The sequence below is a fragment of the Dipodomys spectabilis genome, unplaced genomic scaffold (assembly GCF_019054845.1).
Source record: "Dipodomys spectabilis isolate Male_0828 unplaced genomic scaffold, ASM1905484v1 ptg000187l, whole genome shotgun sequence".
NCBI lineage: Eukaryota > Metazoa > Chordata > Mammalia > Rodentia > Heteromyidae > Dipodomys > Dipodomys spectabilis.
This window is the reverse complement of record NW_024870864.1, coordinates 2985126-3006243: the sequence shown is the minus strand read 5'-3', so window position 1 is coordinate 3006243 and position 21118 is coordinate 2985126. Positions and strand designations below refer to the sequence as shown.

At 47.0% G+C, this 21118-nt stretch overlaps 1 protein-coding gene across 2 annotated transcripts in view; it reads right to left on the bottom strand.

Moving 5' to 3' along the window:
- Window positions 1-16737, bottom strand: part of Cnnm4 (cyclin and CBS domain divalent metal cation transport mediator 4) — a 45651-nt gene extending 28914 nt beyond the window's left edge. For both annotated transcript variants that reach the window (XM_042695534.1, XM_042695535.1), the window contains exon 1: window positions 15336-16737. In XM_042695534.1, coding sequence (XP_042551468.1) covers window positions 15336-16737 — 1402 coding nt within the window. The remainder of the gene's footprint in view (window positions 1-15335) is intronic.
- Window positions 16738-21118: the final 4381 nt, after the last annotated feature.

Sequence of the window (21118 nt, the reverse complement as noted above, 5' to 3'; positions counted from 1 at the left end):
CTAGGAATCCCAACACATATTTTTCACAAAAATGCCTCCACATATTCACCAAGAGACATGCCCAAGAGTGTTCTTAGCAACAGCATCTGCAATTAATAGTCCCAAACTGGAAACAATCCACACATCTATCAGCAGTACCACCACGGTGGATTTATATAATAGAATACCAGACAGAGAGAAAAAGAAAGAATGAACTGGGGGGGACTCAAAAATGGAGGACAAAGGGTGAACAAATGCAGCAGTGGTGCTCACTAGACACTATGTTGAAAATGAACCATACAACTTGTAGGTAAGGATGGAGGGAAAAACTGGGAGAGAGCAAAGGAAGGGGTGACATGGTTCAAAAAGAAATGTACTCTTTACCTGATTTATGTAACTGTAACCCCTTTGTACATTTTGTTCTTTGGGTCTGGTCGTGGGGCCTGAACTCTGGGCCTGGGCGCTGTCCCTCAGCTCTTCAGCTCAAGGCTAGCGCTCTACCGCTTGAGCCACAGCACCACTTCTGGCTTTTTTTTCCTTTTTGCTTATGTGGTGCTGAGGAATCGAACCCAGGGCCTCAGGCATGCAAGGCAAGCACTCTACCACTGAGCCACCTTCTCAGCCCCATTTTTTTAAAGGATGAACTAGCCAGGTGCCAGTGGCTTATGCCTGTAATCCTAACTACTCAGGAGGCTAAGATTTGAGGATTGCCATTCAAAGTCAACACAGGAAGACTTTTTTTTTTTTTTTGGTCAGTTGTAGAGCTTGAACTCAGGTCCTAGGCACAGTCCTAGGCTTTTTGGTGGTTAACTGGAGATAAGAGTCTCAAAGACTTTCCTGTGCCGGAATGCTTTGAATGACAATCCTCAGATCTCAACCTATTGAATAGCTAGGATTACAGCCACCAGCTCTTGGCTCCTAAGACTCTTATCTCCTGTTAACCACCAGAAAAACAGAAGTGGCATTGTGGTTCAAAGTGATAGGGCATTAGCCTGGAGTGAAAAAAGTTCAGGGACAGGGCCAAGACCATGAGTTCAATCCCCACAACTGGAAAAAAAGACAGAAAGAAAGGGAAAAAAAAGCAAGCAAGCAAGCAAGTGAGTGTTGTATAGCTACATACAACCTGAATGAAGTTCATAACCCTAATGAAGGAAAACAAATGCAAACAAACCCAAACAAAAGGAAACAAATACACTATATGATTCACTGTGTGTGTGTGTGTGTGTGTGTGTGTGTGTGTGTGTGTGTGTATGTGTGTGTGTGTGTAGGTCTTGGGCTTGAACTCAGGGCCTGGGTGCTATCCCTGAACTGTTTTTGCTCAAGGCTAGTGCTCTACCACTTGAGCCACAGATCAACTTTTGACTTCTTTTGGTAGTTTTAGTGCAGATAAGAGTCTCATAGACTTTCCTGCCCGGGCTGGCATTGAATTGTGATCATCAGATCTCAGGCCTGAACTACTATGATTCACTTTTAAAAAGTTCAGAAACATAAAAACAAATTACCCATGAATTAGTGAGTGAAATATTGACTAGGAAGGTGTGTCTGTGTGAGGGGCCTCTATGGTATTGGTTATGTTATTGCTTGGTTGTTCAAAATGTGTGCTTTTCTCTATATTATACTTTAATAAGTATTGGAATTTCCTAGTCTTCTTAGTTCCTTCCTTCCTTTCTTTCTTTTCTTTCTTTTTTGTCGGTAGTAGTGCTTGAACTCTGGGTGCTGTCACTCAGCTCTTCAGCTCAAGGCAAGTTCTCTACCACTTGAGCCATAGTGCCACTTCTGGTTTTCTAGTGGTTTAGTGGAGATAAGAGTCTTATGGAGGGGGTGGGGAGCTGGTGGCTCATGCCTGTAATCCTAGCTACTCAGGAGGCTAAGATCTGAGGATCGTGGTTCAAAGCCAGCCTGGGCAGAAAAGTCCGTGAAACTCTTATCTCCAATAAACCACTAGAAAACCGAAGTGGCGCTGTAGCTCAAGTGGGAGAGCGCTTGCCTTGAGCTGAAAAGCTGAGGGACAGCGCTTAGGCCCAGGGTTCAAGCCCCATGACTGACAAAAAAAGAAAAAAATCTTATGGACTTTCCTGCCTGGGCTGGCTTTGATCCTCAGATCTCAGCCTCCTGAGTAGCTAGGATTATAGGCATGAGCCACCAGCACCTGGCTGTTTTCTTTCTTAATAGCTACAATCTTGCGGAGAAGTGACATACTGTAGTGGTTAAGACCATGGCTTCTGGAGCCAAACAGCCTGGAGGTGTCCCTTAGTTGTTATACCACTGGGTAGGGAAGAGACTCAGGCCTCTCAGCGAGCTTCAGTCTCCATCTAAGGACTAGTATTTCAAAAATGTCAACCACAACAAACTGTAGGCACTTCCTTCTCCAAGCTACTTTCTCCTCTCCCAGAATGAAAACCTTTCTCAAAGGGGCAGGCTAGAAGCCATTGTCTGCTCACAATACTGTCTTAGACAACTCTAAAAAAAAATAGGGTTTGGGACTGGGAAGATGGCTCAGTGGTAGAGTGCTTGCTTCACATGCATGAGGCCCTAGGTTTGAGTCCTCAGCATCACATAAACAGAAAAGGCCGGAAGTGGCACTGTTGGCTCAAGTGGTAAGAGTGCTAGCCTTGAACTGAAGAGCTGAAGGACAGCGCCCAGGCCCAGAGTTCAAGCCCCAGGACTGTCTTTGTTTTTGGCTGATTGGTTTTTGTTTTTGTCTTTATTCTTTGGTGCTTGGAGGCAAGGACTCACCATGTAGCTCAGGTTAACAGCAAACTTAGTATGTAACCCAGGCGGGCCTAGAGCTCATGCTCCTCCCACCTGTGATTAGAACTCATGCTCCTCCCAAGTGCTGTGATGACAGGTATATACCACCATAAGAAAAGCTTTTAGTGTGTGTGTGCTGGGGAATCAAACCCAGAACTTTGTACATGCAGACAAGTGCTCTATCACTGCGTTATACCCCAGCAGAAAAGCATTCATTTTTTTGCGTGTGTTGGCATTGGGACTTGAACTTGGCCTGGGTACTGTTCCTTAGCTTTTTTCACTCAAGTCTACTCTCTACCATGTGAGCCACAGCTCCACTTCTGGCTTTTTGCTGGATAACTGGAGGTAAGAGACTTGGAGACTTTCTTGCCTGGGCTGACTTCAAACCTTGATCCTCAGATCTTAGCCTCCTGAGTTTCTAGGATCACAAATGTGAGCTACTGGTTCTAGACTAAAAAGCATTCTTGAAGGTTGATGGTGTAGCTTAGTGGTAGTATATCATGAAGGTCCCAAGTTCAATCCCTAGCACTATAAAACAAAACAAAAAGCGTTTCTTTGCTCTAGGTCTGGGGTTTTTGCTAGGAGATAGGGCTTCCAGCACTGCATCTATGTTTCAACCAAAGTAAATGCCCAGGAAGTAGCTGAAGCCTCAGAATCCTGAAATGAGGGCTGGGAAGGTGGCTCAGTGGTAGAGCGCTTGCCTTGCATGCATGAGGCCCTGGGTTCGATTCCTCAGCACCACATAAGCAAAAAGAAAAAAGCTGGAAGTGGCGCTGTGGCTCAAGTGGTAGAGCGCTAGCCTTGAGCTGAAGAGCTGAGGGACAGCGCCCAGGCCCAGAGTTCAGACCCCACGACCGGACCCAAAAAAAAAAAAAAAAAAAAAGAATCCTGAAATGAAAAACTCAAGTAGAGGGGCTGGGAAGGGGGCTTAGTGGTAGAGTGCTTGTCTTGAATGCATGAGGCCCTGGGTTTGATTCCTCAGTACCACATAACAGAAAAGGCCGGAAGTGGCACTGTGGCTCAAGTGGTAGAGTCCTAGCCTTGAGTTGAAGAGCTAGAGTTCAAGCCCCACAACCAACCAAAAAAGAAAAGAAAAGAAAAGAAAAACTCAAGTAGAGAGGCACCAGTACATGAGACCACACTCCTTCCCCTGCTATCACCCCCAAATTATGTTGGGACACCACTGTTGGCAATCAGGATGGCAAGCAACATTTTCCAATTTGCACACAAAAATGTGCTTGGTGGTAGAGTACTTGCTTAGCACGCCCAAAAAGGAAGAGAATGATCTTAGTTTTTGCCCTATGTACATTTTTTTCCTTACTTAACACTCTAGCTTGTTACTCTTACAAATAGGCACCAAGGTCAAGATAAGATAGTATCTAAATTAGCATATAATTATATAGTGGACTTTTTTTTTAGAGCTGGATGCATTTATAATTCCAAATAAGGCACCACCCTGAACCCTGAACAGTGAAGCAGCCTGCCACATGAGCCAGAGATTCAGAGTCATCATGGCCACAAGCTGGTGTCAGTGCCAAGTGGGCACCTTCTGGACAATAATAACAGTGATTGTTAAAATAGCTAATATTTACTGCACAATTATGTGGCACTGGGCAGGGAGCTTAATGCCTTACTTGCCTGATTCCTCTGGTCCCCACTACAATTCTGAGGTGCACAACACCATCAACAAGCATGACCAAATCACTAGCCACAATGGAGAAATTTTTCTAAGCCTAAGAGTCAGTCACTATTTTGAGCATTTCATGACACACACAGGCTGCACAAGCTTTTACTCACCTTTTAAACTTATTTATCTGTTGAGACAGCATCTCACTGTACAGCTAAGATTGGCCACAAATCTAAGATCCTCCTGCCTGTCTACTGAGTGCTGGGATTACAGGCATGTTCTATCACATATGGCTTACTGTTAACTCTGAGTAGTATGACTAAGATATACTTAATGTTATAACACAAGACTCTAGGTTATAGTCTATGTGTGTACAGGTGTGTGTATGAACCTGTGTGTATGGAGGTGGGAGGGTGTTGAGTGGCCCTGCCAGTGTTTGGGGAAGGGTGAATGAGCGCACAAGGGTGTGTGTGTGTGTGTGTGTACGCGTGCGTGCACGCCTGCATGCATGCGCGTACCTGGGCATGTGTAGGGAGTAAGAAGGTATGTGTGGTCATATGAATGGGACTCCTGGGCATGGGGGAAGGGAAGGTACACAAACACATGTGTGTCTGCTGTGCCTGTGTGGGATAGAAGGGTGAGGGTGTGGGTGTGGGTGTGTGGGTAAGTACAGGAATGAGTATGTGTGTAGGGTGGGGGTGAAGATTCTCTTTCCAAGGAGTCTCCAGGCTGCCTGTTGGCCAGAGACCAGGCGTTCCAGAGAGCCCGAGGAACCAGTCTTTCTAGAACCCTGCCCAGGTCACAGTAAATCAGCCCTGCAGCATAGAAGCGACTCTGAATCTAACCTCTGAGGAATGCTCCAGAGCCACCAAGTTTAACCCGCAGCAAAACAGGCTGGTACTCCACACCTGCCCCTGGGCTCAGCTTCCTGCAGAGCCACACAGGGCAAACAGGCTCCTCTCAACTGTGCAGGAACAAGAATAGGGTTTATTTCTTATTGAAAAGCAATCTGAATAATCAATCTAACCTGTGTTCTAAAAGAGCAGGACAAATGGTAACCACTTAATAATAATAGAATTATATATATATATATATATATTAAAAGAGTATGTGAGGGCTGGGAAGGTAGCTCAGCGGTAGAGTGCATGCCTTGCAAGCATGAGGCCCTGGGTTCGATTCCTCAGCACTACATAAACAGAAAAAGCTGGAAGTGGCGCTGTGGCTCCAGTGGTAGAGCGCTAGCCTTGAGCTGAAGAGCTGAGGGACAGCACCCAGGCCCAGAGTTCAGGCCCCATGACCGGCAAAAAATAAATAAATAACTAAATAAATAAAAGAGTATGTGAATAATTTCTGTGTGAAAATAGCTGTGTTCATTGCAATTTTGTGTGTGCGCTCTCATACTCCTGAGCCTTGAACTCAGGAGTGGCCTGGGTGTTGTCCCTGAAGGATTTTTCAAGGCTAATGTTTTACCACTTGAGCCACAGCTCCACTTCCAGCTTTTTTTCCCCCAGTCCTGGGGTTTGAACTCAGGGCCTGAGCACTGTCCTTGAGCTTCTTTTGCTCAAGGCTAGCACTCTACCACTTGAGCCACAATGCCACTTCTGGATTTTTCTGTTTATGTGGTACTGAGGAATTGAACCCAGGGCTTTATTCACACTAGGCAAGTATTCTACCACTAAGCCACATTCCCAGCCCAACATTTCCAGCTTTTTTTTTTTTTTTTTTTGGTGATTAATTGGATATAAGTCTCATAGACTTTCCTGCCAAGGCTAGCTTTGAACCTCAATCCTCGGATTTTAGGCTCCTGAGTAGCTAGGATTATAGGCATGAGCCACTGACACCCAGCAAGAAATTTTTTTTTTTTTTTTTTTGGTCTGGTTGTGAGGCCTGAACTCTGGGCCTGAGCACTGTCGCTCAGCTCTTCAGCTCAAGGCTAGTGCCCTACCACTTGAGCCACAGCGCCACTTCCAGCTTTTTTCTTTTTGCTTATGTGGTGCTGAGGAATTGAACCCAGGGCCTCAGGCATGCAAGGCAAGCGCTCTACCACTGAGCCAACTTCCCAGCCCCAAGAAAATTTTTTTTTTGACTAAAACAATTAAATTTTTGTTCTTTTCCTTTTTTAATCTATATCATCTAGGCTGGTCTTGAACTCATGATCCTCCTATGTCAGGCTCATAGGGGTATATTTGCTAGATTTATGGGTTTATATCACCACACTCAGCCATGAAAATAAATATCTATTTCAGTTGTTCTAAGAAGCTGGGAAGTTGGCTCACTGGTAGAATGCTTGCCTTGTATGCATGAGGCCCTGGGTTCGATTCCTCAGCACCCTATAAGCAGAAAAAAGCCGGAAGAGATGCTGTGGCTCAAGTGGTAGGATGCTAGCCTCGAACTGAAGAGCTGAGGGATAGTGCCCAGGCCCAGAGTTCAGGCCTCACGACAAAAAAAATAAATAAATAAATAAATAAAATTGTCACAAGGGACTGGGAATGTGGCTTAGTGGTAGAGTGCTTGCCTTACATGCATGAAACCCTGGATTTGATTCCTCAGTAGCATATAAACAGAAAAAGCACCAGACACTGGTGGTTCACGCCTGTAATCCTAGCTACTCAGGAGGCTGAGATCTGAGGATCACGGTTCAATGCCAGCCAAGTCAGGAAAGTCCGTGAGACTCTTATCTCCAATAGACTCTTTTTTTTTTTTTTTTTGTCAGTCATGGGCCTGAACTCTGGGCCTGGGTGCTGTCCCTCAGCTCTTCAGCTCAAGGCTAGTGCTCTACCACTTGAGCCACACTGCCACTTCCAGCTCTTTCTGCTTATGTGGTGCTGAGGAATTGAACCCAGGGCCTCATATATGCAAGGCAAGCACTCTACCACTGAGCCACCTTTCTAGCCCCTCCAATAGACTCTTATCTCCAATAAACCATCAGAAAAATGGAAGTTGGGCTATGGCTCAGGTGGTAGAGGGCTCATCTTGAGCTGAAGAGCTCAGGGACAGAGCTCAGGCCCAGAGTTCAAGGCCAAGGACTGGCAAAAAAAAAAAAAAAAGTTGTCCAAATATATTAAAATACTTGAGGTGGTTCCTTTTTGTTCAAATGCTGGTGGGTTTTTTGGTGTGTTTTCTGAACTTCTGGCAGTGAGATGTCTCTCTTTTATGACTATGAAGAAGTAAAATTATATAAAAAAGAAAGTACCCTGCCAGGCGCCGGTTGCTCACACCTGTAATCCTAGCTACGCAGGAGGCTGAGATCTGAGGATCGCAGTTCAAAGCCTGCCCGGACAGGAAAGTCCGTGAAACTCTTATCTCCAATAAACCACTAGAAAATCAGAAGTGGTGCTATAGCTCAAGCAGTAGAACGCTCGCCTTGAGCTGAAGAGCTGAGGAACAGTGCCCAGGCCCAGAGTTCAAGCCTGGCGACCAACCAAAAAAAAAAAGAATATACCCAATACATGAAACATGAATAGAAGAAGTAAGGAATATATAATCTATAAAATAAGCCAGGATTTTTTTTATGTGGGCTCAATGCCTCTTATAATAGGACACCACCGCATCCTCAGGCTCAGGAATGAAGACAGGAGTACCATGGCTCAGGATGAATGGGAGGAACTGGTCCAATGGAGAAGCCCCCAAAGAAAGTCGTGCCCTCATAGCAGATTCAGGGACAGAGGCCAAGAGTAGGGCTGATGAAATGGCAGCTGTGGCTATCCTCTCTTAGCCTAGGGCCATGGTAGGCACCTAAGGAAATTGGATAACTCACACCCTCAGAATAAGTTCTGTCCAGTTCAAAGAATCTCTTAGAGCAAAAAGGAAGAGAGCCAGCACTAGGATAAACAGGGTAGCCATCTGTCCCATGTCCCCACAGGCTGGGGAAAAGAACTAGAAGGCTCTACTATTGTGACAGAAGGGTCCAGTCTACCCTCTTTTTGAACACACTCTCCCAGGCTGGGCAGCCTTTTGGAAACCAACATTCATGACTCAAACATGTTCACTGGGCTAGCTCTAATGAGACTGAGGCTGGCAGGTAAATGAACTCAAATGTGACAGGCTTCATCCTGTTCAAAGATTACCTTGCTGTTCAGTGTGTCAAGCTGGTCCCTATGACAACACTGGGGTGGGGAGGGGTACAGAGAAAAGTCATAATGTACCTTTAAGAGCCTCCAAAGCCAGGCTCTGGTGAATCATGCTTGTAATCCTAGCTACTCAGGAGGCTGAGATCAGAGGATCATGGTTCAAAGCCAGCCTGGGCAGGAAAGTCCACGAGACTCTTATTTCCAGTTAACCACCAGAAAACCGGAAGCGAAGCTGTGGCTCAAGTGGTAGAGTGCTTGCCTTGAGCTGAAGAGTTCAGGGACAGTGCCCAGGCCCAAGAGTTCAAGCCCCATGACCGACAAAAAAAAAAAAAAAATAGAGCCTCTAAGCTGAGTGCCAGTGGCTCTCAGGACTGTAATCCCGCTAAGGAAGCTGAGATCTGAGGATCTCAATTCAAAGCCAGCCTGGGCTTTGAGAGTCTGTGAGACTCTCATCTCCAATTAAACAGCAAAAAAGCCAGAAGTAGAGCTGTGGCTGAAATGACAGAGCACTACCCCTAAGCCAACAAGCTCAAGAAGATGGGTGCTGGTGGTTCACGCCTGTAATCCTAGCTACTTAGGAGGCTGAGATCTGAGGATCATGGTTCAAAGCCAGCCCAGGCAGGAAAATCTGTAAGACTCATATCTCCAATAAACTATTCAGAAAAAGCTGGAAGTGAAGCCGTGGCTCAAGTGGTAGAGCACTAGCCTTGAGTACAAAGAGGCTCAGAGACAGCACCTAGGCCCTGAATTGAAACAGTCACAAGAAGTAGAAGCACCTCTGCCCAAAGTGGATGCCAAAGACTCATAAAGCTAACTTCCAATCTGGCAGCTGTCACCCAAGTTCTTCCAGAATTTGAAAGGACCAAAGTGGTAAATGTCATGTTGACCCACCCTTGAATATCCAGCTGAAACATCCCCTTGTTACAGCATCTCCCCAGGTCCCTTCCCTTATTTCTTGTTCCCATAAGAATAGGTCTGTGATCTTGTATTCTTGGGCGCTCATCTATTTCTAGACTAAATCTTTGTTCATTATGCCCCATCCTGACCTGAGGTGTCAGGAACACATTAGAGTTAATTAAAAATATGAGAGTTTCATAAGTAAACACTGGTGTGCTAAGAAGCTCTGACTAGGGCCTAGACACAAGGCAGTGGTTCCTGCATGCTATTAAGAGCTTTAGGAACTAAGAGACTGCTTTGTGCTCTGGCTTCTGAGTGGACCCAGCCTGTATACAGCACAATGCCAGCACATACTGGCCTGCTCCACAGAACAGTACCAAAGGGAATGTGAGCAGTTGACTGGCCAGTGCTTTGTCAGCTGTCCTGTGCCCTGTGCCCAAAGTACCATTCATAAGTAGGCAGCAACTATCACTTTCATATACACCTGCCCCAGGCAGCTTCTCAAGATCAAATCACTGACTTGAGATTGTTTCCGGGAGGCAGATGGATACCAGGTATACAGCTGCTTTTGTTTTCTGCTCCTCACTGAATACCTTGGAGCTTACTGTCCCATCCCAGAGTCTATGCTTGCTAAACTTCTCCACGCTGGCAGCGTTAGCACCATCTTTCACACCTTGTCACATTCTTCATGCTCTTGGGTGACTAACACCTTTCAACCTGGTCCTGGCCTCTCTCTGCAGCCCAATGAGGGCACTTGCATCTGCACATGGAGATATTTTGCACACTCATATGGTCCAGGACCAGTAGTACCACCTGAGACCTTGTCAAATATACAATCTTAACACAATGCCCATGTAATCTAAGTAGGAGAAACTGCTGTACAAAATGCTGGGCAGAGGAGGAAAATAGAGGATGACAACATAATTATTACTCTATCTCTTCCCTGCATCCTTATCAAACTCCCTCTTCATCCTCCTCTCCCTATAGCAGTTAAATGACATTATTGAAACAATGCTGGTGGATCTGAGGATCACAGTTCAAAGACAGCCTGGGGAGGAAGTCAGTAAGACTCTAATCTCCAATTAACCAGCAAAAAGCCAGAAATGTGACTCAAGTGGTAGAGTGCCAGCCTTAAGAGGAAAAGCCAAGGGCTGGGAATGTGGCTTAATGGTAGAGTGCTTGCCTAGCATGCATGAAGCTCTAGGTTCTATTCCTCAGTACCACATAAACAGACAAAGCCAGAAGTAGTGTTGTGGCTCAAGTGATAGAGTGCTAGCCTTGAGCAAAAGAAGCTCAAGGACAGTGCCCAGACCCTGAGTTCAAGCTCCAGGACTGGTGTGTGTGTGTGTGTGTATGTGTGTGTGTGTGTGTGTGTGTGTGTGTGTGTGTGTGTGTGAGAGAGAGAGAGAGAGAGAGAGAGAAAGAGAAAGAGAGAGAGAGTGCCAAGTAACAGCCAGAGGCCCTAAGTTCAAGTCCCAGTACCATCACAAAAAATTTTAAAAATAGCCAGACATTGGTGGCTCATGCCTATAAATAATCCTAGCTACTTAGGAGGCTGAGATCTGAGGATCCCAGTTCAAAGCCAGCCCAGGCAGGAAAGATGGAGACTCTTATCTCCAATTAACCACCAGAAAACTGGATGTAGTACTGTGGTTTAATGTGGTAGAGTACTAGCCTTGGGCAAAAGAGCTCAGGGCCAGCACCCAGCCTGAGTTCAAGACTTGGACTGGCACCAAAAAATGAAATAAAATAAATAAACAAATAACATCATCTAAATCTCAAGCTAGAAACCTCTGACATTAATCTGACCTTCCCTCAGCCCCTTGTACCTCTATCAGTGCATTCAGCATAGCCAAGTCTTGGTTTGCACATCCACCTTCCTGGTAGACAGTAAGTTCTGTAAACAGGACTGATTTATTCACCTCTGATCCCCAACAGCCAGCACAGTGTCTGACACACAGGCTGTACAAAAAGTTAGATGCTTGTTGAACAAATGAATGAACAAGCAGATTCGGGTGGGGTGGGGGGTAGGAGGATAAGTTACTGAGAATGTGTCAGAGGTGAGGAACCAAGGGAATGAAAAAAACATGCAGTGTTGTTTTGACTGTATGAAGTTGTGCCAGGAATAAAGTTAAGTGAGGAAAATCTGACATGGCCCAGATGGAACTATGGGAGAGATTTTTTTTTAGAGAAACTATTTCTATTTTTCTTTCCCTTCCAAAGTATACCCCACTAATTTGCTGAGAGTAGTAGTACCAAGTCCAAGGTCACCTCATAAGTCAGTGCCCCAGCTGGGTGGGGTTTATATCCAGCTCCATACAGTGGGCTAGAAGGTTATAAGGTGGGTGGGGAAAGATAAGAAGGCTAAGGATGAGTTAAGTACCTGGGAGGGGCAGGAATGTGGGGAGGGGGCACAGGAGAAGCTAAAAGGTAGGCTCAAGTGGGGCTTGAGCCCCGGAAGCTCCACTTGGGGAGTTCATTCATATAACTTAACTTTAGGGTCTACAAAAGAATCTGAAGTGGAGGCAAAATGCCAACTGGACCAGGAGGAGCAGGGTGTCATTGTTCGAGGATTCCTAGTTATGGACAACACCCCAGTATTGCAAACAGTTCTAGGAGAGGTTCCAGTAGAAAGGCCAAGGTTCAAACCACATGAGCCTCCGTGCCTGACTGCTTGGCATGTCTTGGTACCACAAGAGTCTTACTGCTGAGATCCTACAGCACCTGGCATTATGTTCTGCCTGAGACAGGAGGGGTCAAAAAGCATCTCATGCTAATGCTTTTAAACTAAGAGGCCACCACAACTTATGAAAGAAGTTCTTGCTTTAGTTCTAGGGGCAACTCAGCCCCCTACATGCCTGCACTGACTCCTCAGCCAGCCTCTGGGTGTGCAGGAGCACTTTCATATTAATGAGGAAGACTATGGAAACTCCCCATGGCCAAAGACTACTTTCAGACAAACAGAAAAAAGATCCAAACATCACACTGAAAGCCCAAATTCTGCTTCTCCGGGCATCCTGAGCCATTAATATATGTTACCACAAGAGCTTCCTCAGACTCTCCAGGAGGCAGCTGGAAAGGTCAAGCCCCTGATATAACATCCATTTTACTTTATCCTACATCAGCTCCTAGAAATCCCAACAATTCTGGGATGAGAGTCATTCTCTCCCAAACCTGACAGGTCATCTGTTCATTCATTTATTCACTCATTTATTCACTGAGTCCTTACTATATGTCAAGTGCCATTCTAGGGACAAAAGATACATCAGTGACCTTCTGATGAGTTCTGCTCTTTCTTATATTGTAGTAGGAGGGGACAAACAATACAAGTCAATAAGCTACGCAGATGTTGGAGAATGAGATGTGCTATGAGAACAAGAAAAATTAGCCCAGGGTAGGGGAGATTGTGGGGCAGGAGAGATTGGGAAGGTCAAAAGGAATGGGAGAGGATTATAGGCTCCAACAGGTTGATGACCAAAAGGCCTCAATAAGGTGATGCTAGAGTGACTTGGAGGAGAGAAGAATAAGCCAGCATTACATCTGGGAAAGAACATTCTCATCTGAGAGAACAGCCAAGGCAAAAGCCCTAATTGGGAAAGAACTAATATGTTCAAGGAACAGAAACCAGTCTTCTCAGACAGTCACCCATTCATTTGTTTATTCGCTCACCTATTCAACAAACATGCACTGAAGATCATGTCTTAGCTAAGAACTGAGTACTGAAAAAACTAATAAGGCAGCTTACCCACCACCAAGCAGGTACAGAAGGGCTCTGCACCCAAATTTTGGGTGTAGGGCAAAAACCCTCTGAATCATGCCAGCTCTAATTTTGGTGCTGCTACAGTACTGTGCTGAACTTGTTCACTTTTCTTCCCAAAAAAAGCCTTCTTCAGGACTGGAAGTGTGGCTAAAGTAGCAAAGTGCTTGTCTAGCAAATGCAAGGCCAGGAGTTCAAATCCTAATACCATAGATATAGCCTTCAAACATTAAACTTACAAAGAAAACTTTTAAGCTACAGCCATAAGCTAGGTGTTTTCTATGTCCTGGGTAGCTTCAGAATAAAGATGCCAGATGGAAAGATTTGGGAGAGGCCACACTGAAGGAAGCTGGTGTGATTATTTATGATCACTAGCGCTAGGTCTTCCAAGACCTCTGGAACCAGGAAGGGATAGCATAAGACTACCCCATTAAATTCACATCTCCAGGGCGACCTACTATACTTGGTAGATTGGGTTTACTTTTCCAGGAATTGCCAATACTCCTGCAAGGCTCAGGCTACCGGCCTCTGTCAAAGAGAATTTGGTGAATCAAACTGGATCTGAAGAGTTCAGCTTAGCAGAGTTCTAGCCTAAGTTCTAGCTCCATTTCCCAGCTTAATAAAAAGACACTTCTTCACAAGATAGGGTCCAAAGATGGTCCTGCCAAGACCTGGAAGCTCCCACACATGAGAGTTCTGCCCTGCCTTCAAGGGCTGGAAACCAAGCTAGGTCAATCAATACAGGCTGGATCCAGATCCTGCTGAACTGATGGGAAAGTCTGTAGGGTGTGTCACCAGTAACAATCATAAAGACCACAGTAGGTGAGGAGGAGGCCATCCCATGAGTTCTCAAGGTTCTTGACCAGCCACAGAGGAGGAGGTCTTCAGGATCCTAGCTGCCTGGTGGAAGTGGGGCACACCAGTAGGCTTGCACCACAAAATCATCTCCCAGACTCTGTCATCACCACCAGGAATCTATGTCCCTCTAGTATGAGTGACACTGTCACCTGGGCTGTCTCCACTCTAGTTTAAATTCTCAAGTCATTCTCAGATATGATCCTGAGAGTCTATCTGGCAAAGTTAAAAGGGGATAGTCACAACTTGCTACCCTGACCTCAACAATGACCAGGGCATCTTTTCAAACAAAACCTGGCAAGGCCAGCTTCTCCTTCCCTATCCTGCGCCCAGGCTATCATCCACTCTCTGATCCAGGAATGACCGTAGGCTTGCTCGTAGCTAGAGTTCAGTAGTAGCCTCAGCCAGTAGTATCTCTGAAAAGAAGGTTAAGGTGGTGTCTAAGAAGCAATTGTCTTAAGTTTAGAAGAAGCTTCTCTCATCCCCAATTCCTTTTCAAAGAGCTTTCCTCTGCCTTCCCATTTCCTTCTGCCTAGGAGGGTTTGGCTCCATAATTGACTTGTTTACTGACACTCTGAGGGCTTCTGGGTGGCAGAGGTGGGAGGCAAGTTTTGTTGGAAACAAGGACAGGGGTGTGTTCCCTGAGCTTTGAGGCTGGGGAGTCAACTCTTCAAGTGTCTAACTACCTGAGATCAGGCCAAAAAAAGCCCTGAAGATTGAAGATTCCCAACAGACCAGAGAAGACAAGCTTGTTCAGTGTGTGGGAAAGACAGAACAATAACTGAAACTTAATCTGCTTGCTTCTGCTGAATAGTAGAAAGTGTTAACGACATTGTCTTAAAGGAGAGCCAACTAGAGACCTCTCAATTCTGCTGTGAGTTTTGGAGTGCCAATGATGCCACTCTCAGCTCAAAAACCTTCCAGGGTTCCAAACTCAGAATTGAACTTACTATATATTCCAGGCTCCAATTACTCTAGCCTTTTCTGTCATTGACCACTGATCTGCAAGGGCCATTATGTTAGCTAAACAGGAGTACCTGCTGAGTCACAAACACTTCTTTGGCTTCACCAAAGGGTTCTGGCCCTAGTACCAAGCCACTCCACTTTTTAAGGCTTTACTCTGTCCTGCTCCCTATGGTCTTGGTCTATTCCTACAGATTTGCAACTGTGCCTTTCCAGCTTTGATTCAGCTGAAGCACAAAGCACAGTACCTGGTGAATGATAAATGCTTAAGAACAGTTTCCACTATGCCCAACAGCACTGAGGCATAGGAAGTGATAGGCAAAGGGACAGAGTCACATGAGTAGAACGCTAAAATCAGCAGACCCAAAACACCCAAGAGGTTAGGAGGAGTTACAAAAATATATGTTTTTAACTGGGCTACTGTATCAGTCCTTACCCTTCTTGAACTCCTCCAGCATTGCATCCAATTTGGTGTCATGGAAAACAAAGTGCACAGGGTGGTTGTAGAAGCGGGTGATGGTCTTGAGGGGGGTGCAGTCATCTGGATCCACAAAAGCCAAGTCTTTGACGTAAAGAATATCTACAATATTAGACTGCTCATCTTCAAACACAGGAATGCGGGTATAACCACTTTCCATAATCTCTGACATAGTGTTGAAGTCCAGAATAGCATCACTTCGAATCATGAAACAGTTCTGGAGCTGGGTCATGATATCCTCTACAGTTTTGGTCCTCAGCTCCAGGGCACCCTGGATCATATTTAACTCCTCTTTCACGAGGTCATTATAGGGTTCTGTCACCTTCAACATCTCCATCAGCTTCTCCCGATTGTAAACTGTGCGAATCTCCTGACCCAAAAAAAAGTCCAAGAGCTTGCTAATAGGGAAACTGAGGGGGAAGGTGAGCAGCATAAAGAATTTGGTAAGAACGATGGTGTTGGCACCCACTGCCAACCCATGTCGGGAGCACAGGGCCTGAGGTAAGATCTCGCCAAAGATGACAATGCCAATGGTGGAGGAGGCCACGGCCATAAGGCCAGACCCAATGAGGTTGTCCAGGAGGATGGTAAGGGAGGTGTTGACCAGCACATTCCCCAGGAGTAGAGAGCAGAGCAGGTAATTGCCCTTGCGTCTGATTGGCTCGATCTTGCGGGCATATCGCCTCTCTTTCTCAGTGCCACAGTTCTGCACGATGCGCAGCTCCATGGGATCCAGGGCCATAAGCCCCAGGTTGAGGCCAGAAAAGATGCCCGACAACACGAGAAGCACCAAAACCAGGAGAATGTGCATCCAAAGTGGCAAGATCCTCCCGGGTTCCTCCACCATGAAGAGCAGTGAGTCCTTGTCTGTCCATTTGAGCCAAGGCCCGTCAGCCTGTGCCCGGGTGCACAGAGCATACAGCTTCATGTTCTCGCTCCTCCGGAGGAACTTGGTGAGCACCACCAGCATCCCGGACGTGTTCCCGCGGCTCACGTTGACCAGCTGCTGGACGACCAGGTCCTTGGTGAGCTCCAGGCAGTTGGTGGAGTTGTGGGCGGTCTCCGCGTTGTCCACCTCGGTGAAAGAGATCAGATTGCTGGAGACATCGCCCAGACTCTGGCCGTACAGCCTCAGGTTCACCGTGCTGCCCTCCGACACGAAGATGATGCCATCCGGGTTCATCCCACATGACTTGTTGCAGCTCGCCAGCCTCATGCCCACGATCGCACCCCGATGGGGGCTGCCCTCGCCCCCGGCCCCCCGCGCCCACAGCAGCACAAGCAGCACCAGCGCCGCCGGGAGGAGGCGCCCTCGGGCCGGCCCGCCGCCCGGGCGCCCGCCCCCGCCCACCGGCGCCATGTTGCTCCGGCTCGCCGCCGCTGCTCCCCGCGCCCCGCCGCGCGGCCCCACTCGGCGCCGACACTCCTGCCCCTGCGCCGCCGCCGAGCCAACTGCCCGGGCCGCGGGCCTGACGTCAGATCAGCGCTCGGCCGCCCCGCCCCGAAGCCCCACGCCCCTTATTTGCATGCGAGGCCCCGCCCCGAGCGTGCCTCTCCCGCTCCCGCCCTTAAGGGGGTCCGGGAGCTTAAGGTGGAGCCGCGCAGGGGCGCTGGAGGACGAGGTCGAGCGCCCTGGCTTTCGCCTCTTGCCCCACCCGGCTTTCGCCTCCTTTCCTAGCGCTCGGCCCGCGCAGGGGCTCGCTGTGTTCCGCTGGAGTCAAGCCTTGCAGCCGGCCACGCGGTTCCTGTTCCTCTGCTCCTCGGCCTAGAGTGCTACTTTCCCCCGCTAGCTCTCCAGCAGCTTTGCCCTGGGCTGTCTGCAGGCGCTGTGAGAAAAATGCATTTCCTGGTTTAGAAAAAGAAAAGGGGAACTGAAAGCTTTAGGTTTGGCATGGCAGCCTGCCCCTTGGAGACTTCTCTAGCCTTCTCGCTGCTGGTTTGTTTGTTTTTTCCTTTCTGTTTTTGTCCCAAGGCCAGAAATAGGTCGTCATATCTCCCAGCCGAATACGTTAACCAGCATGGAAAGCAAATCTGGGAGACAAAGGTTATAGAAGAACCAGACGCTGTCTTAGGCTTAAGTCCTGTCATTTCCATGTAGGCACAAGTATTTGTTTATCGAACATCTCCTACATGCCAGACACTTCATGCTTCCACAATGTCAAAGTCAACAAGCTAAAGTTTCCGCGTGCTTAGAGCAGAAAACGCCATACACCCGTAGACATACCCATTCCACAAATGGAGAAACGGAACCTGATCGCAACTCATAGTGCTGCCAGATGGCTATCGCTGGCCCATTTGTTCCTCTGTAAATGAGAGCAAGAATGCTCATACACCATCAGTTGGCTAAGCTTGTGGGAACAGTTCACTTAGACATGACAGGACAGCTCTTTGTGAAGTCTTTGGCTATGTAGTAATAGTAGTTGCTGCTTCTGCCTGCCCTTCCAGAACCAAACCCCTAACCCCAAATTGTGGTGACTGGACAGCTGGGGCAGCTGCATGTGGAAATAAGCAGAGAGGTGCGGCTGTTGGTTTAGCCCTGACTTCCTGGACAGCTCTACCTCAATGTCATTCATGAGCTATGTTGGAGAGCCAAGCACCAGGTTGTGTGGGGATGACCACAGATGCCAGCCCTGTGAGGGGAAGGAGACAGATAGACAAACATCTTTATAATAATTGCAGAGGTGCACTGAGATGACCACAGTCTAGATTGGCCACTGAGTCTTGGAGCGAATCTTTTACCAGCCCTGGATACAAAGAGCACTTTACTGACTCCTGGCACCAATACTGTGCTTATTTTTATTTTGGCATACAGTTTGCCAATAAAAGCAACAATCAATACCAGCTGCAAAAAAGCCTAAGCAGACACTGGCGCCTGTGGCTGACGCCTATAATCCAAGCTACTCAGAAGGCTGAAATCTGAGGATCATAGTTTAAAGTCAGCCCAATCAGGAAAGTCTGTGAGTTTTGTTTTTTGGTTGGTCTTTATTGGTTATGGGCTTAAGCTCAGGGCCTGGGCACTGTACCTGAGCTTTTGTGCTCAAGGTTAGTGCTCTACCACTTTGAGCCACAGAACCCACTTCTGGTTTTCTTGTGGTTAATTAGAGATAAGTGTCTCAAAGACTGTCCTCCTCAGGCTGGCTTTGAACCATAGTCTTCAGATCTCAGACTCCAGAGTAGGCATGGTGACTCATGCCTGGCTTAAGTCTGTAAGATTGTGTGTGTGTGTGTGTGTGTGTGTGTGTATATATATATATTTTTTTTTTTTGGCCAGTCCTGGGGCCTGGGCACTGTCCTTAAACTTCTTTTGCTCAAGGCTAGCACTCTACCACTTGAGTTACAACACCACTTCTGGCTTTTTCTGTTTATATGGTACTGAGGAATAGAATCCAGAGCTTCATGCATGCTAGGCAAGCACTCTACCACTAAGCCACATTCCCAGCCTGTGAGATTCTTATCTCCAATTAATCTCTAAAAAACTGGACGTAGTTGGGCTGAGATCTGAGGATTGTGGTTGGAAGCCAGCCTGGGCAGAAAAGTCCCCCTGCGACTCATTTCCAATTAACCACTCAAAAAACCAGAAGTGGCACTTTGGCTTAAGTGGTAGAACACTAGCCTTGAGCACAAAGAGGCTCAGGCATAGTGCATAGGCCCTGAGTTCAAGCCCCACAACCAGAAAAAAAGAAAAAAACCTGGAGGTAGAGATGTAGCTCAAGTGGCAGAGCACCCTCCTTAAACAAAAAAACTAAAGAGACAGGGTTCAGGCTCTGAGTTCAAGCCCCAATACTGGTATACATGAGCACACACACGTAGCCTAATCAGAGAGGAACAATAGAATTATACAGAGTTGTGGAGGAGGAAAAGGAGGCATAGTGGTAGAAGCCTGATTTAAGCAAGCTCTATTCTATTAGCAGGGGCAGATAATTCTGTAGACAGACAGCCTGAGGAAAATCCTGGCAAGTTGGTATCTTACTGCATATCCATATTGTATCCAGCAGGCCAGATTTTTAGAGAACAGGAGCCTCACAATGGGCACTGACCAAGACATGACAAAAGATCACTGCTCTTTCCCTATCTCCAGTAACCATTTGCATTGCCTCAAAGCAAGCCAAGCTTTCAGGAAGGTTTCTGCTCAGCCCTCCTCATCTCTTCCAGCTGGCCTCAGCCTGAATTATCCTCCCACTGTGTCCTCAGATATTCTCCCATTCTGTTATCGACCAATTGGCTATTTTTATTTTGCCCTTCTCCAGCTGTCTACAGTTGGAAGCTCTGTAAGTATACACTGAATCTAATGACAGAAACCAACAAAAGAAAGGAAAAATACATTTGGGGACTACTTGAGTTAAAAGTAGAAGCTGCCCGTCTCAGGTGGTTTGCACCTGTAATCTTAGCTACTCAGGAGGCTGAGATCTGAGGATCACAGTTCAAAGCCAGTGAGAGCAGGAAAGTTCATGAGATTCTTATTCCAATTAACCAACAAAAAGCCAGAAGTGGAGCTGTGGCTCAAGTGATAGAACACTAGCTTTGAATACAGCATAGGCTTTGAGTTCAAGCCCCAGGGCTTGCCTGGAAGAAGCAGAGGTGGGAGCAAATAGAAGAAAAAGGTGGAATCAGTGGTCAGCTAGGGAGAAAATCAGACTGTTAAACTCCAGTTAATTATATGCCCTATGATTATATTCACATCATGATTAGAATAACAGCAGATTCAACAAAAATAGAAATGAAGGGGCTGGGAAGGTGGCTCAGTGGTAGAGCGCTTGCCTTGCATGCTCAAGGCCCTGGGTTCGATTCCTCAGCACCACATAAGCAGAAAGAAAAAAGCCGAAGTGGCGCTGTGGCTCAAGTGGTAGAGCACTAGCCTTGAGCTGAAGAGCTGAGGGACAGCGCCCAGGCCCAGAGTTCAGGCCCCACAACCGGACCCCCCAAAAAAAAAATAGAAATGAAATTCAGGGGCTGGTAGTTCAGAATTAGAGACTTGCCTAGTATGCACAAGGCAATGGATTCCATCTCTAGCACTGCAAAAAAAAGGAAGATGGGCTGGGAAAGTGGCTCAGTGGTAGAGGGCTTGCCTTGCATGCCTGAGGCCCTGGGTTCGATTCCTCAGCACCACATAAGCAAAAAGAAAAAAGCCGGAAGTGGCGCTATGGCTCAAGTGGTAGACCACTAGCCTTGAGCTGAAGAGCTGAGGGACAGCACCCAGGCCCAGAGTTCAGGCCCCATGACCGGACCCAAAAAAATTAAAAAAAAAAAAAAAAAAAGAAAAGAAAAAAAGGAAGAGAATGGAAGGGAAGGAAAAGGAAGGGAAATTTCTCCTCACCCTCCCAGGACCTTTCTTTGAACTGTGGAGACAAGGCTTGCACTGTTAAAAATAAATATAAGAGGGCTGGGAAGGTGGCTCAGTGGTAGAGCGCTTGCCTTGCATGCATGAGGCCCTGGGTTCGATTCCTCAGCACCACATAAGCAAGAAAGAAAAAAGCCGGAAGTGGCGCTGTGGCTCAAGTGGTAGAGCACTAGCCTTTAGCTAAAGAGCTGAGGGACAGTGCCCAGGCCCAGAGTTCAGGCCCCACAACTGGACCCACTCCCCTCCCCCCCCAAAAAAAGAAGCCAAGCATGCTGGCTCATGTCTATAATCCCAGCTACTTAGGAAATAAAGGCCAGAGGATCTCAATTTGCCTGCCCTGGCAAAGGTAGCAGCAAAACTCTCAAAAAATAAAACAAAAGGGCTGGCCTAGCCGGGCGGCAGT